The sequence below is a fragment of the Homalodisca vitripennis genome, chromosome 6, assembly GCF_021130785.1.
Source record: "Homalodisca vitripennis isolate AUS2020 chromosome 6, UT_GWSS_2.1, whole genome shotgun sequence".
Lineage (NCBI taxonomy): Eukaryota > Metazoa > Arthropoda > Insecta > Hemiptera > Cicadellidae > Homalodisca > Homalodisca vitripennis.
The window spans coordinates 95,728,462-95,745,231 of NC_060212.1; the positions used below are offsets into that span (position 1 = coordinate 95,728,462).

The window sequence follows — 16,770 nt, forward strand, 5'->3', positions numbered from 1 at the left end:
TGTTATGGGGTGGAAAACAATTCTGCTAAAACGCCTACTTCAACTGCTTCAGCTGTATTGGGTCGACCGGTTCTGGGCTGATCAGTTCACTGAAACTTCTGAATTAATTTAGAGACTGCTGTCCTGCTAATAGTATGGCCAGGGTGTCTTCCATTAAATGATTCTTTAGCACCATTATAAGATCCAATTTGTTCATAGAGTAAGACGAGTTCTACATGTACTTCTATTCAAAAAAAGCCATGTTTTAATTATCCGAGAAACTCAATTACTAAAAGTGTACACATCACTGTGAATAAAACTACAACTTAACTCACTAGGCACTCAATGTTTGGTAACTGAATAACCCAAGACCTTTCAAGCAAACTGTTACAAATTTGAGAAAACTTGTCTTAAACTGATTACATAAGAGCATCACAGAAGTTAAGAATTAGATAAACAGCATAAGGTTGATTGAACAGTATGGATTAATCTGAAAGTTGTTCAGGCGAATGGTTGATCAGAGAACTGATGTGTGTAGGGAATTTGACCGCACGGCTGTCTGCAGACTGGCGTCACTATTAGTTCAGTCGAGATTTGGATGTGTTCGTGATACCAAAACACAACCTTACTTTCTTTTAACCTAAGTAATCTGACGACCAATCGGTATGTGTGTGAGGGACAATCGTTCTCAGATCAGACTGATATTATTCGTCTACCGTTTTTAATCGTCCTACGGATCGTTGCGTGTATGGTGTGCTTAACATGACAAAGAGGTACAACCACCATAAGTTCCACTACACTAATGGAGGCAACCTTGGATTGACCGGACTTGCAACCACATTGTTGATTACACACACTGTAGTAACCATGTGCCTTACACGGATTCCTTAAATATTTCGGTGATATCATCACCAATATGTCATCAATCTTCATTCATCAATAAAGTCGGGTGGCCCCCCTGTTTACACTTTTTTAACATCAGGGTATTTCGAGTTACAAATAAAAAACAAATAGCTGATGTAAAGTCATAGTTTTAGAAATCCAAGCAAAATGATGCCCAAGCGATCTATATAGGAATATTATAAACTATGTAGATATGTCCTAATAATAGTACAGATGGTGAAACAGTTCAGGCGGAATAGCTCCAGGAGAGAATTTTGTGATGCCAGAAGACATCCAAGGAGTAGTAGAGAGAATGTTGTGATGCCAGAAGGCAACAAACAAAGGGTAGTATAGAGGATTTTGTGATGTCAGAAGACATCCAAGGAGTAGTAGAGAGAATGTTGTGATGCCAGAAGGCAACAAACAAAGGGTAGTATAGAGAATTTTGTGATGCCAGAAGACATCCAAGGAGTAGTAGAGAGAATGTTGTGATGCCAGAAGGCAACAAACAAAGGGTAGCATAGAGGATTTTGTGATGTCAGAAGACATCCAAGGAGTAGTAGAGAGAATGTTGTGATGCCAGAAGGCAACAAACAAAGGGTAGTATAGAGAATTTTGTGATGCCAGAAGACATCCAAGGAGTAGTAGAGAGAATGTTGTGATGCCAGAAGGCAACAAACAAAGGGTAGCATAGAGGATTTTGTGATGTCAGAAGACATCCAGAGTAGTAGAGAGAATGTTGTGATGCCAGAAGGCAACAAACAAAGGGTAGCATAGAGGATTTTGTGATGTCAGAAGACATCCAAGGAGTAGTAGAGAGAATGTTGTGATGCCAGAAGGCAACAAACAAAGGGTAGCATAGAGGATTTTGTGATGTCAGAAGACATCCAAGGAGTAGTAGAGAGAATGTTGTGATGCCAGAAGGCAACAAACAAAGGGTAGTATAGAGAATTTTGTGATGCCAGAAGACATCCAAGGAGTAGTAGAGAGAATGTTGTGATGCCAGAAGGCAACAAACAAAGGGTAGCATAGAGGATTTTGTGATGTCAGAAGACATCCAAGGTGTAGTAGAGAGAATGTTGTGATGCCAGAAGGCAACAAACAAAGGGTAGCATAGAGGATTTTGTGATGTCAGAAGACATCCAAGGAGTAGTAGAGAGAATGTTGTGATGCCAGAAGGCAACAAACAAAGGGTAGTATAGAGGATTTTGTGATGTCAGAAGACATCCAAGGAGTAGTAGAGAGAATGTTGTGATGCCAGAAGGCAACAAACAAAGGGTAGCATAGAGGATTTTGTGATGTCAGAAGACATCCAAGGAGTAGTAGAGAGAATGTTGTGATGCCAGAAGGCAACAAACAAAGGGTAGTATAGAGGATTTTGTGATGTCAGAAGACATCCAACAAGGAGTAGTAGAGAGATTTTGTGATCCCAGAAGACATTCAACAAAGGATAGGAAAGAGTTGATTTTCAAATTTAATAAAAGAACAGTATTTTCAATAGAAATTTGTTGTGTGACAAATTGTATCCCCCAGTTATAAAACATTACCCACTGACCGAACTGTACACTTGCTATAGTCCAGTCATATTATGTGTCAACCTCAATAAGTTAAATTATACAAATATATTTAAAATTTAAAAATAAACCTAATTTATGTTCATATTAAAATGAAAAATATATTTTCTTTATGTATCAAAATATGTTTTTTTCCAACAGATGATTGACTTTTGGGCATGTACATTAAAAATATACATTAAAAGAGAAAAGATCAAAAGAAAAAGTTGCATGTTGTTCTATATTTTATTTGAGTTTCAAGAGCCACCAAATATATCAACAACTTAAGTTAAGAAAATGAATGACCATTCTATGGTTTGGGATGTATACAAAAACACCTAAGCTATAAAAAATATTAAATTATTTATTAAATTACATAACAAGAGTTCAATATATATCATACTACAGCACAGCGTTCATACAATAAAAATAAACATAAAACATTAAGATGGCAGCAGACTCTTTTAACAAATAGAAAATTATCTTTATAATCGTATAAGCTTTTTAGACACAGAACACAATAAATAATTGAAGTGTACAAAAGAAACAAACGATGTCATGTGGATGTGAGTGGGGAGTTCTGGGAGCAAGTGTAAACAACGACTTGTAGTTATACAATTATTGTTTATTGATCACAAGTGGCAGAATACCTATCAGCTGTACTGTTCAGTATTGTAAACAATGTAATGGCATTCTCGAATTAATTTATGAATAAATATCTCTAAGATTAATTATAATATTATAAAACAAAACAAAAAAAATATATAGAGTTCATATGTACAAAATCGATTAAAATTATTACAAAGTGTTAACAAGAAATCTAGAGCAAAATAATAACACGAAAAGCCTTTAGTTACAAAATTTTCACGAGAAGCACCTCGGTGCTTTTTATACAAATATATATACGTATAAACATGTGACAAGCGAAGGAGACCCTAGACTAAATGAACAGCAATCAGAGTCTGCGGACTTGCCTCCTCACAACCGAGGTAAGCAGCACGTGTTGGCACTCCTGACTGTGTACTGCCGACCTTAACAAATTATAAAACATTGTAACGATATCTAGCTATGCGATGAAGCATACAAGTCCAGATTAGATCTTATTCACAGAAAAACGAATACATATATATATTTCCACAACAGTAACACATCTCTTTTTAAACATTTGATATCAATAAAGTATAAATTCTTTTTTTGATTAGGCAAAAATAAAATACAGTTATACATTTATACTAAACAAAGATTTACAAAAAATACTGCATATGGTTTTGTACAAAAATACGTCTTGTTCATTGATAATGAAAAATAAATACAAAAACACAATCGATATCAGCCAATACATTAAATGTTGCGTAAGTACAGAGATGAAGAAAATAATTGGGTTTTTAACTACGAAACACAATTTTTAATTGCCGTTTCATCGTTATAGATCATTTATAAAAAAATTAAATCAAATCCTGCACCAATTTACGATCGGACCAGATTCCATCCTAATGTTGTGTCTTTTAAGTGCAGTTACTGATTATTCTTATTAGGCGGGATTAAATCTGTACTAGATAATACATTAATCTACTTATTAGAACTGATTTCAAATAATTATTTCTAGCGGCTGAGCTTAGCCAGTTAAGTTAAGTGGTAATTTGTTAGGAAGTTAATGTGAGCAGCTAGTACAGGTATTGCACTATATGACAAGGGTCATGTCGCGTTTGCTAGGCAGGTTCACTTTCTTGCCCTGCCAGAGGCTGTTGTGGATGGTAAATGCATCGATCGTCACTGTTAAATGCTTCGTGTGCACCTGAGAGAAACACTTTCCACCCGAGTTATACCTGGAAAATAACAACATATTTAGTCAACTGCCTCAAGGAAGCTATTGAAATAACAAATATTTACAGTAGTACTAATGTAAGTGTCAAATGATAATTAACAAAGCACAACTGCGGAAAGTTGTTACCAAAAATAAGGAAATATTGTATCTCCCAGAGGGCAAGCCAAGCACTTCCAGCGCTACTCTTGTGTTTACACGTTCCGACAAGTGCTCTCACTGCTACTCTCGTGTTAAAACATGTTTGATACACGGTTATTGTCTATTTTTTCCCGCTTAAGGAGCATTGACTGCTCTCTGGTGGCTACTGACCGGTGTCTCAATCTGGTTAAAAACTTTGGTACTACGTTGAGAACACCGGTGTACATCAAAATATTAGCCTGTGACTACTGCAATTATTAGCGATGAGTGTGTTTCGTTGTGTGACAATTTTATAATTTTGTTTATTTTATGTGAGGTAATTATAGCTGATAATCACTATAACAAAATTGAAATAAGGCAATTTCCTGAAGAACCCAGTTCACATTTAGACAACAAAACACCTGGTTGTCGGAAGATGATGGATTATAACCAGCAAATTGTTAATAAAAACTTACGTAAAGAACGGTTTTTTATATGAAGTTCAAGCAGTTGCTGTAAAAGCAACCATACTTGTTAATATGTCTACAGCTGTTAAGGGGTTACTTGTAAATCTTATTACTTATCCCATATTAATTATCTATTAGTGCATAACTAAAAGATCGGGGAAAATATTGCCAACTCATCACTGGCTTTGTGATGCAAAATAAGTTGAAAATGAACTAATGAGCAATAAATATTGAACAATGTTGTGTATTGGACTGTTACACAACATTCATGTTCAAAAACAAAACCAATAATACCTCCTAAAATTTGCAATTTAATCTTGGTTACAAAATTACTGATTGCTTATGGTAAAGCAACGACAGAAGAAACTTGGACGATATGATTCACGGCTATGGACTGAGCAGACTTCACCTACCCCCTACAAGAATAACCAGTCACAGCAAGACTTCTATAGATTTCATATGCACAAACATTAACGAAACTGAAATATCAACCAGAGTGCTAAAAACAGGCCTCTCAGATCACACTGCCCAGTTATGCTTTATCTCTACAAACATGACAAGCCCCACGCAGACACAATCATACAGAAGACAATTTAACACAAGAACCGTAGAAGAACTGAGGTATAATCTACAAGCATAGGACTGGTCACAAGTTATGCTCACAGACAATGTGGATGCTGCTTATAAAGCGTTTCATGGGATCCTCCAATCTGCAATGAACATAGCCTGCCCTCTCAAAATAGTAAAACATAAAAGAAATCCCACCAAGAATATATGGGATGATGAAAGCCAGGCGCTAAAAAACGCATACTTAGAGGCACTAAATCGAGAACACATTACGGGCCATCCTGACGACAAAAAAGAAACAGCCCAAAGGAACAAATCCTACGACTTAAAACTAAAAACACTAAGAAAACAGCTTAACTCCTCCTACATTGAAAGATCTGACAACAAATCAAAAGCCATGTGGAACGTGATTAACAATGAAAGAAAAGAGAGATTAGAAAAAAACTCAACTTGAACGCTTAAACATACAGGACTACGCATCAGACTCTCCAATAGACATTGCCAATTACTTAAATAGCTTCTTTGCTACAATTGCTGACAGAACACTTGATACCAAAGGAAATGAACAACGAACAACACACACAATAGAACCAAATTACATACCCCAAATACCAAGACTAATTTTCCATGAGACAAATGAAATAGAAGTCGGAAACATCATAGACACCTTAAAATCAAAAACATCAACAGGAGACGATGAAATATCTTCTAAATTGGTCAAACAATGCAAACATGAAATTATCACTCCACTAACAACTATTATAAACAAATCACTTTTACAAGGGACTTTTCCCAGCGGGTTGAAACTCGCAAAAATGTATCCAAAATATAAGACTGGAGCAACTGACGAAGCCACCAGTTATCGGCCAATCTCACTTATCTCCACTTTTTCCAAAATCCTGGAGCGAGTAGTGCTAACTAGACTACTGGACCATCTCAAACAGCATCACCTTCTTACTCCGAGACAACATGGTTTTGTAAAAGACAGATCTACAGCAACAGCTCTGGTCCAACTAATTGAAACCATCATTGATAAATTGGAAGCAGGATATATAGCCACAAGTATACTTTTGAACTTTACCAAGGCCTTCGATTGTCTAGACCACAAGCTCATTACAAAAAAACTGCAAACTCTGGGAATCATTGACAAAGAAATAGACTGGTTCAAGAGCTACCTCAGCAATAGGACACAGATTGTGGAAATTACTTACACTACACACAACACGGTCAAAAAAGTAAAATCTGAACCACTACCAGTAAGCAGAGGAGTGCCGCAAGGCTCTGTTCTTGGACCCGTCTTGTATATCCTTCTGGCTAGCGACTTTCCAGAATACCTTCAAAACTATTGTGAAATGGTAATGTACGCCGATGATACAGCCCTTATTGTAGCAAACAAAAACAAAGATCAACTAGACATTGACTCCTTTGTAGCTTTCAATATGGCTAAACAACAATATTGCAACCTAAATGATTTAGTTTTAAATGAATCAAAAACCCAACAACTAATTTTTACAGCTACTCAAAATAACTATCATGGTCTCCCAGAAGTAACTACAATAGAATTCGGAAAATATTTAGGACTCACCTTGGACCGAAATTTATCTTGGGAACCACACATCAACCAGCTCTGTCAAAAACTAAATAGCAGTCTTTACGCAATAAGGAGAATTGCACAAATCAGCAACACTGATGTAGCTATGACAGCATACTACTCGTTGTTTGAATCTCACTTGAGATACGGCCTGATAACCTGGGGAGGCACGACAATCTCAAATCTCCAAAGGGTGCTGGTTCTACAAAAAAGGACAATTAGAGCTCTAAAAGGACTAGGACCACTTGACACATGCCGAACAGCCTTCAAAGAACTGAGAATTCTGACTGTAGTAGGACTCTACATCCAAGAGACAATCCTCTATACAATCAAATCAGGGCAAGCAAGGACTGGAGACGGACACTCCTATAACACCAGACACAGGAGCAACTTTCTCCTAAATCAACATCATCTCAGCTTATTTGAGAGGAAACCTTCTTATCGAGGAGCAATGTTCTTCAACATTCTACCTGAATCCCTAAGAAGACTGCCAGAAAAGAACTTCAAAGCCCCCTTGAGAAACTGGCTACTGGAGCGACCAATTTACACCATCCAAGAATTTGTTCAATGTAGAACACACAATTTTTGACAAACACTAACTCATACACCAATTGTAACATAAACATGACTTTTGCCCTGTTCTCCAAGAATATGTGCAATAAAGAATATTCTATTCTATTCTATTCTATTCTAAGTTCACTTTAATTTGTTGTAAAATTGCTTTGAAATTTTATATGATAAACAATGGAATTTATTTACCACAATTTATTACTGATAAAAAGTTTAAATATTTACAAGAATGGATAAAAATTATAGAATTATATCAGAAAAACATGTAATAGCAACAAGAAATAACTGAACGTAAAACTGTACAGACAACTAACCAACACACAAAAGCATATTTCAATAGTCCAATTGTACAAATTCTACAAAAAGATTTAATGAGGTAAAATGAGGAACTTACTTAAAGAACTTATCGAACATTCTATCTGTGACTAGTTTAGGACCGGTTCCGTAGAGCTTGGTCACCTCCTCGGTCTCGGGACAGTAGGAGTAGAGAGCTCGGAACTGGCAGCCAGCATCGCGGAACAGGATTAGGAAATGTTTCGCTTCTGACCTCTGGATCTCCTCCAGGACAAGCCTCTTGGCCTCACGGTTCACAACGCCAGGAAACACACAATATTCCACTGCGTTTAAGATAATTCCCTGCAACCAACCAAAGTCTTAGGACTCTACACGTAAAATATCAAACTCATCGTATTATGTGCAGGAAAGAATTTAAGTTTTCACCATTTGTAAAGATAACCATATCTAGTTATTTAATTTACAAAAACATATCATTATTCCATTAATATAAAAAATACTAATTTATGTAATCTGACAAATAATATATCCTAAACAATATTTATAAAATTATAAATGTTCAAAATAATTTGCATGATTCTAGTAAGGAGCTCATCTCAGACTGTGTTACAAGTTAAGTATCATGTTTGAAAAATTCTAAAAAATTTAAAATTGTATCCCCATTGAATGCAGTTACACCAAAAGCATTAAGATGAGGATTTCCATCTGTTTAATTTTATAACTGAACAAGAAAAACATTCCTGGAAGAATGTACTTTTTCCAGAACATTTATGTAGTGATGTGAAAAAGCTACGTTAAAAAGAGTAAAATTAGTATATATTATGTTCTTTGTTTGAAGTTGGTTTTTGATGATGGAAGGATTGTGAAGAAAACATGATTTTACCGGACATTTGCCATTGTTCAGTGATACAAAAAAATCAGTTACAGTACATTTTGAGATCTGCAATCTGATCTCTTCTTCAGGTAAATACCTCACCTAACACATAATTTTTGTGATGTGTCTGATGAAGATAGCCTTGCTATCGAAAGGCCTAAAAAAATAAAAAGTTATTTATATTGATTGGTGTGTTCTTAATGAGTGAATAAATTAAGAATACCCAATACAAGTTCCAACTTCAACATTTCATTCAAGGCTGTTTATGGTTAAATGTTTGGTAATGATTTTTCAAACTGCATTGATTTTGAGAGGTTATCTTTATTTTGTCAGAACAGTAATAAAGTTTTTGCATCTAGCTTGAAATTGTTGAAGATGTGGAAAAATAACTTTAGAGGCATCGTTAAAAAACGCCTATTGTCTTCAGAATTTACTTACTTTTGACTATTTCCAGTGCTTGAGTAAAAAAAGTTGGAGTGGGGAACTTTACCCAAACATGTTGATAATTTCGCATGGCCTAGTGTCATGGATAAAAAAAAAAATTACAAGAAAAACTTACCAGAATATAGAAAAACATCTCAATTACAAATATTTTGCCCACCATTTTGAAATGGATACAAATAGAGTAGAAAACTAACTAAACTAAGCCTTGAACTATCACTTGAACTTTTACATTTTGACGTTTTCAAAATTCTAGACTTCGATTTTAAACTAGTTTTAAATAGTTAGGTAAATTTGATATTAAAGCAATAGATTACTCAAGAGAGTATAATTTTGTCTGGTAGTAACAACCCATATTTCTCTTTAGATGGGTGGTCTAGGGTTCTTGGTACATGAGTTAATTGTTTTTATCATTTTGATGATAGGGAATCTTAATTCCTTTTCCCTTTGGAACTCACTTGGTAACACAATAATTCTCGTAAAATGCTTGAACAATGTTACAATTTATCTTGTATTTTGATTGATATTTTATCTTCTGTTACCTTATTAGACTTGGTGGCGGGCTGCTTGTAGAGGCGGGGACCACTGTACTCGCTGCCGCCACTCTCCGAGGCCGCATCATCGTAGCGCCGCCTATGTGCCGGAAGTGACCCAGGGCCTGAAGGAGAAGGAGGATGCTGACCAGGCGAGGGTGCGCGGCGTGGTGGCGTAGCTCTACCCAGTCCTGAGTCCGTGTCTCCGTAACGGTACAATAGACTGTCCTGGTCACAACTAGAGCCTGCACACAATTATCCTCACAACGTAAAACTTTTTCTTCTACTCATAAAAACAGTAATCAAATGGAATGTTTACTACTGGAATAAACACAGAATGTTTGGTTAATAGGGATAACACGACCGTTGCACTTTTTATCAATACCATCGATCTTCGCACAGGCCAGTGCCCCATGAGGATGGGCAGAATAAGTCTTAAGAGGGAATCGGTTTCTCGTTTTTGTAAAAAAAGATAATTTATGTAACATAAAAAAATATCAAGTTTTACATCTTCAAAATTAAAAAAAAAAAAAAAAAAAAAAAAAAAAAAAAAAAAAAAAAAAAAACAATATCCATTCTCAGTGTCGGATTCTCTCCAACTCTTCCAGGATTATCTAAAAATTTAAATAATATTTATCCCTGTTCTACTGTCAATCGGTTCTAACTAATGCGAGTTAGTACAAGTGGGATTTTTACTTTCACTAATCCAACCTCAGAGACTTATTATGTTCCTTAGTCTTAAGCCCAAACTATCTAAAATAAATGTTCAGTGACAGATGCTAGATAAGACACCACTCTTTACATCCATTTTGGTCAAGGACATTAACCTTTAACATCTTTAATCCCCCCATAAGATTATTTATATACCATTTCAAACTGAAAGAATTGCTAATTTCAATGGTGAAATTTGTTTTGCTATTTTGGCAGCAGTGATGTCACAGTGACGTCATAAACTTGCCAGAACAATAATTGTCTTCATCTAGCCATTTGAAGCAGGTGTCTGTTTTGGTCTTTAGATTTAGTTACAAGAATTATTTATTTCACCAGATAGTGTTAGTTACTTATAAACCAGAATCTTTTTTAATTTATATTTATTGTTTTTGTTAGTAATTTCGTGGTTTTTAATATGTGATATGTTGTAATTAGTAAGCCTAGGTCAATCTAGGCTATTGTGCAGTGTAGTGAAAGTGTTTGGGAGCTAACAATATTACTGATATATTATGGGTATGGTTTATTATGTTGGTTTATAGCTCGTTATACTATTTTTAGGCTCTCATTTCAATAATGTCCCAAAATTTGGCTGATTTTTGACATTAGAGAACTTGTTGACCTGTCATACTTAGATAACCTAGGTTTTGACAATGACACCTAGTTTTTCCTTTATGCTTTCTAGAACCCCAAATTTGAAATTTGGAAGCCAATATTTCAGCAAAAGTTAAGAATTTATTTATTGTAAAATTAATATAATCAGTGAAATATTTCCATATGAAAATTTACATAAGAAGAAACTTTTGGTTTTTTTTATACCTGTGGCTCTCAACACTACTTTACACCTATGCTTGCACTGGGTAATGATTAATAATTTATTTATTATTTTGTAGTGCACAACATTCCCCGGTATATTTTGGAAATATTTAATATGAAAATTATATTTTTTATAATTAAAAAAAAATGATAATACTTGTAGCAACAAATTAAAGCACGTCCCACCATTTAAAAAATAAAGAAATTTACAGATTTGTTATTAATTTATCTATTATTTATTCTGTAGTGCATATAATTCTATACATTTTTGGTATATTTTGGAAACATTATTTAGTGTAAGAATTTAATTTTTTGTACATTTATAAAAATAATCGTACCCATAGTAACTACTATGTGGTACTATTTGTGGTTTTTACAATATATTTAATTTTTTTTAAGAGAACCGATTACGTTTATATATTTTCTGAAACTAAATGGAATGAAGAATAAATTTGCCATCTTAGATTCTGAAATTTGTTTTAATATTAAACTTGACAAGGTGCAGACTCCCACCACTTTTCAAAACTCAAACAATGAAAGAAATTATAAAAGTTACAGTTAAAAATTGTTTTTTTAATTATTTCTGCATATTTTGTATACCCTTATGATTATCTCCACATTCCCCTGAAAACAATAATGTATTATACATGTAGGTTTATAATGTAAATTAATTTTTACAAAATGTTTAAAGCACGGGTACAAAACAATAAAAAATTGCCTGTCAACTGGCAAAATATGATCGCCAGTACCAGGGTTAAATGTAAAAGACCACAACCAGTACTGTGCTGACTACAAATCTAAAATAAAGTGTTTGCAAATGGTAAAAAGCTATGCTGTAAAAATATATTGAACACAGAGTGATCTACAATAACTAGATATCTATGGCAGATCATTTAGAGGTGCTGTTATATTCGGCAAGGAAAGTACATCCATAGTTACATTTTCTCTGATGACAAAGATGAAAAACACAAACCTAAAATGGTTCAAAAAGTGTCATTTCAAAGGTATCCAATTAGTAAATAATCCAAGCTTGGGTGTTTAGGCTAATAATTGGATCTATAATTTACATTTGTGCGCTTTATTACATACAGAAATTTTAAGGATGGATAGCATTATTCTTACCAAAGATAACTTTCACTATCCGATATTTGAAACAATACATTTTATGAATCTATTAGGTTGGACTCTGTCACAGAATTATTTTGTCTGTTTATTTTCCACTAGTAATTGCAACCCACATCTCTGAGACACCCTCCACCATGATATGTACAAGACGCGACTGTTAGTGTTAGCGCAGGGAGTTAGTGTTTACACCCACCACCTATGTTGCTGGTGGCTTACCACTCAAGTTCATGAGAGAATTAGACTTGCGCCGGCTCTGATACGTGCTGAACTTGGATCTGTTTCTACCGGTGTCTAGCGACGAATCTGTAATCATGCAGCTACACTACAGATCTACAGTACTACCAACATTAGTCTCACAGCATTGCCAACTTGACCATCCCTTCTCGTAGCTTTCATATATTTACACTGTTATTTTATACAACACTTTCAAAACCACAGTTTCGTACAATTTGAAAGTTTGTTAACTCTTGAGTAAGGTGTGGCTTATTCTAACAAACTAAGAAACATTTTTATAAAAAATGTGGTACTACTTTAAAAGAGTGTGGATTCAATCAATTTAAAAAACTTTCTATTACTTCAAAAAGCTATCAGAAATTAATTAAAAAATAAATTTAATATGAACAGAGAATAATACAGAACACAAATTATTACAAAGGAAAATAATTATTGAGTTATTAAAGTTAATGTTAATCCAAAGAACTTATATGAGACTTTGTAACACTTTTATGAAGTGCAATCAATGTATCTGTTTTCCAGCTTAATCACTTTTACTCGGACATAGTTACACTTGTAATTTAGTTTATCAGTTAATACATTCCATTATTTTTTTTAAGTGATTTTTTGCATTATAATAATAAGAATTTTATCACAGATTAACCTTTTTTTAATAACAACATGTTTTGTTGAGAAGACTAAAACGACTGTGATTGCTCAGCTTCTACATGCAAGCTTTGCTACTAGAACTACAAGGGGCGTTCTGTCGGTAGCTTCTATTTGGTTATTAAAAGAATTCCAAAATTTATTAGAAAAATACTTGTTTATATAATGATTAACAATTTTGTTGATCTCCCATGAATCTGTACACTGTTTACCCTAGAAGTGGCACGCAAACTTACTGTAGAGGCACAGTGATATAGGGTACCTGGTATGTATCCTTCTAAAACTTATTTTAACTACAAACAATGCTCCAAAAGTAACACATTATACATAATGTTTCTCTGAAAAAAACAGAGGAACATGTTTTGTTGATTTTTTTTGCTTTAAACTTTGAACATAATTTTCTATTGCTCCAAAACTATCTGAAATTTGTTTTGTCATTCACCCCCCAATTCCGTTCTATACATATCTTGGGAGTATTTATAAGAAATCTAGGATATACATTTTTTTAGAAAATTCAGGTGTTTCGACGGACAAAAATAAACAAACAGTGCAAGTTGCCAGCTATTGCTTTGGGAAAAATTCATATGTAATACAACTCATGTTTTCTAGGGGAGAATCGTGTTACTAACACATAGCTGTTAAAATACATTTAATGCGATTACAACGTAAAATTAAAAGATCCGCACTCAAATTGTTAAAAACTATATCTGAGAAGTTTAGTTCTCTTTGCAACCATTTAAGTCTTATCGAAATCACATAATATTTACCACTTCAAATGTTACACAGTACGAAAGTACGGTAATGTGTCACATACACGGCACACGCCATATCTAGGGTTAATGATGAATATGACATGTCCTGCCCACCAACAAATAATGAGGCATACACTTCACACCCTCCAGGATTGTCAATCACAACAGCCATTATGGTATTTAGCAATTCTGATGAACGATGGATATCATAGGAAATTTCTTGACAAGACGTGCATAAGTCAAGCTATGTGGTTATGTGTTCATGCTCTCATGACCTCATACCACTGAATTAGTTGTAGATTTACAGCTTAGTTTCTCTTTGGTAAAATGTTTATCAGAGATTACATAATTCTGATTGTCCATTCTAGAATTACTTAATTCACAGCAACCGTTGACTCCAAAGTCTACATTTCACGCAATTCTAATAATGAAAATTACTACTTATTAATAGTGATACATCAACAGCAAAAATTATAAAACCAGCTGCGATTTCCGTTAAAAATCAACATATCAATTGAGAATTTATGTTGGAAAAATTCATAGCAGAGATAAACATAAACAATAAATAAAATCAACTGTGGAAAATTTGTATTAACATCACTTAGTATTTAAAAGATTAGAAAAATCTCAATCTACTAACAAATGCAGCATGAATTTAACTTTGTTGATAAAAAGATTAATATTTTGGAAGCAGTTTCAAATCAAATTCTTTTGAAATCAGTCCGTCTCAATTATTTAGTATTATTGGGTTTAAAAAATTTAATTCAACATTTAAAGATCAACCCTAGTTCAAACAAAAAACCACCCTATTAATGTACATCACTCACTATCACTTAATTGTGAACAAAATAACCAAATATAACAGTTAATTTCTAAACTAAATGTTAAATTAAAGTACTAAAATTCTACCCAGGTATATTTTCTAAAATAAGTATAATGAAATACATCTGCCAAATTATATATTTAGTTTGAATCTAATACAAATAACAGATTCAAAAATCAAGTTTAAAGTACACCTTAAAACAAATAAGTAAACATTATATCTGGCTGAAAGGAATAAACTCGACTAGTTGAACATTTACCTAAAAAAAGCTAATCAAAAATTCGAATGGCAAGAAATCATTGCATTTTATAGCCAAACAGATCAATAATAAAAGATTCTTGGAATCAAATAAACAATAATGTGAGGCGAGTAACGATAGTCAAGCTGACACTTGCAGGCCTACCTCTAGACGTCTTGTATGAACCGCGGCGACCCAGAGATCTGCCGGGGGAAGCTCCTCTGCTCTCGTCTCCCATGTCTGTAACACGGCAACACACTCACAACATGCCACGACACGCCACAACATGCGCCAACCACTCGGTCACAGTAGGGGGATTATGTCAAAAGCTCTACACCTCGCAAAGGTCTGCTTCATTCACACCTCGTAAAGATCGAAGCAGTTCAGCAGCAGGATAATAATTAGCGATAAAGTCCAAGTACTGTTGTTAAACGTTTTGTGGCAACATGCTGAGTCCGGTCAAATATCTTTAGTCGGCAATAATGATTTTAGTAACTACTCTTAAAATGTTAAACAAACAAAACATATCCGAGTACGTCTGCAGGCCAGAAAGTTTCAGATTAGGATGAATTTAATGGGTTTCATTTTCATTTCCTCTGAAAAATGACTTCCAACTTCCCTCCCCCTACACCTTTTTATAACAATAAGATTAACTTTTTGAAGAGTCCGAAAATCCCAACCTTCAAGAAATAATCAAAATAATAAAACATACTTTACATGTTTTTTAAAAATCCTACAGTTTTTATTTAAAACGTAAACATATTTTATTGTTGTAAACTGTAGATCCAAACATTGATCTGCACGTGATTACTTCTAGAATCGTGATATTGATTATTATCATATTAATTAGTAGCATTCAAAATCAACATTTCCCATCCTATTCCAACATTTTTACTTTATTGTAACAAGTATTTGAAGTGGTGTTGTGCAAGAATGCAAAGTCCAGACAACATTTTTAGGTGGCATTAATGAACTAACACAACAATTTATATAGGTGTTTCAAGCCATTTTAAATTTATTTAAAGTTTTCATTCAATCTACCACACGTACTTTATATATTTTTCTACATCTATTGAGTTTTGTTAAGAAATGCATAGATCCTTGTTAAAAAATATTACTCAAGGTATTTAAACGGGTATATAATACAAAGAACACTTAAAAAGTGGATTATAGGACATTAAATTTGGTAGTTATATTTAAATGTAACAAAAGAAGAGAAAGTTGCCTTCATAAGGGTTTTCATGACGAGTGATTAACGCATGTACAGGTTAGACACATACAGGGTCATCGAAAAATAATGCCTAGATTTTAAATAACTGTCATAAGAAAACTATTAAAGGTAATTTAAAGGTTGTAGTCTTAAAATGTGCGGAAAGATATAAATTTTTTTTTTCATACCTTAGTATGTTTCAATGTGAGCACCGTTCGTTGCCCTGCAGATATCAAGTCTGTAGTCAACTTCCTGCCACGTGTGTCCAATCATATCTGGCGTAACAGTTAAGATTGCGGAAGAAATTCGCTCCCGAAGATGGTCTAAATCCCGAATCTTTTCTGCGTAAACTATATTTTTTATGTACCCCCAGAAAAAGAAATCCAAAGGGGTAAGATCAGGACTTCTAGGAGGCCAGGAATTGGGGGGCTGCTCTACCAATCCAACCGTTTGGGAAGCGTGCGTTTAGTGCAGCGCGTACCTCGCGATGCTAGTGAGGTGGAGCCCCATCTTGCATAAAAATGAT

The 16,770-nt window shown here is 34.2% G+C and overlaps 1 protein-coding gene across 1 annotated transcript in view; it reads right to left on the reverse strand.

Annotated features, from left to right (window-relative positions):
- Positions 1 to 2,758: 2,758 nt before the first annotated feature.
- The window catches only part of LOC124365478 (patronin-like), a 28,156-nt gene continuing 14,144 nt past the window's right edge, over positions 2,759 to 16,770 (reverse strand). Inside the window, exons 5-9 of the mRNA XM_046821460.1 lie at positions 15,200 to 15,274; positions 12,559 to 12,645; positions 9,703 to 9,938; positions 7,946 to 8,187; positions 2,759 to 4,240 (exon numbers count right to left, since the gene is read on the reverse strand). Of these exons, the coding sequence (XP_046677416.1) occupies positions 4,096 to 4,240; positions 7,946 to 8,187; positions 9,703 to 9,938; positions 12,559 to 12,645; positions 15,200 to 15,274 (785 nt within the window). The 3' untranslated portion in view covers positions 2,759 to 4,095. The remainder of the gene's footprint in view (positions 4,241 to 7,945; positions 8,188 to 9,702; positions 9,939 to 12,558; positions 12,646 to 15,199; positions 15,275 to 16,770) is intronic.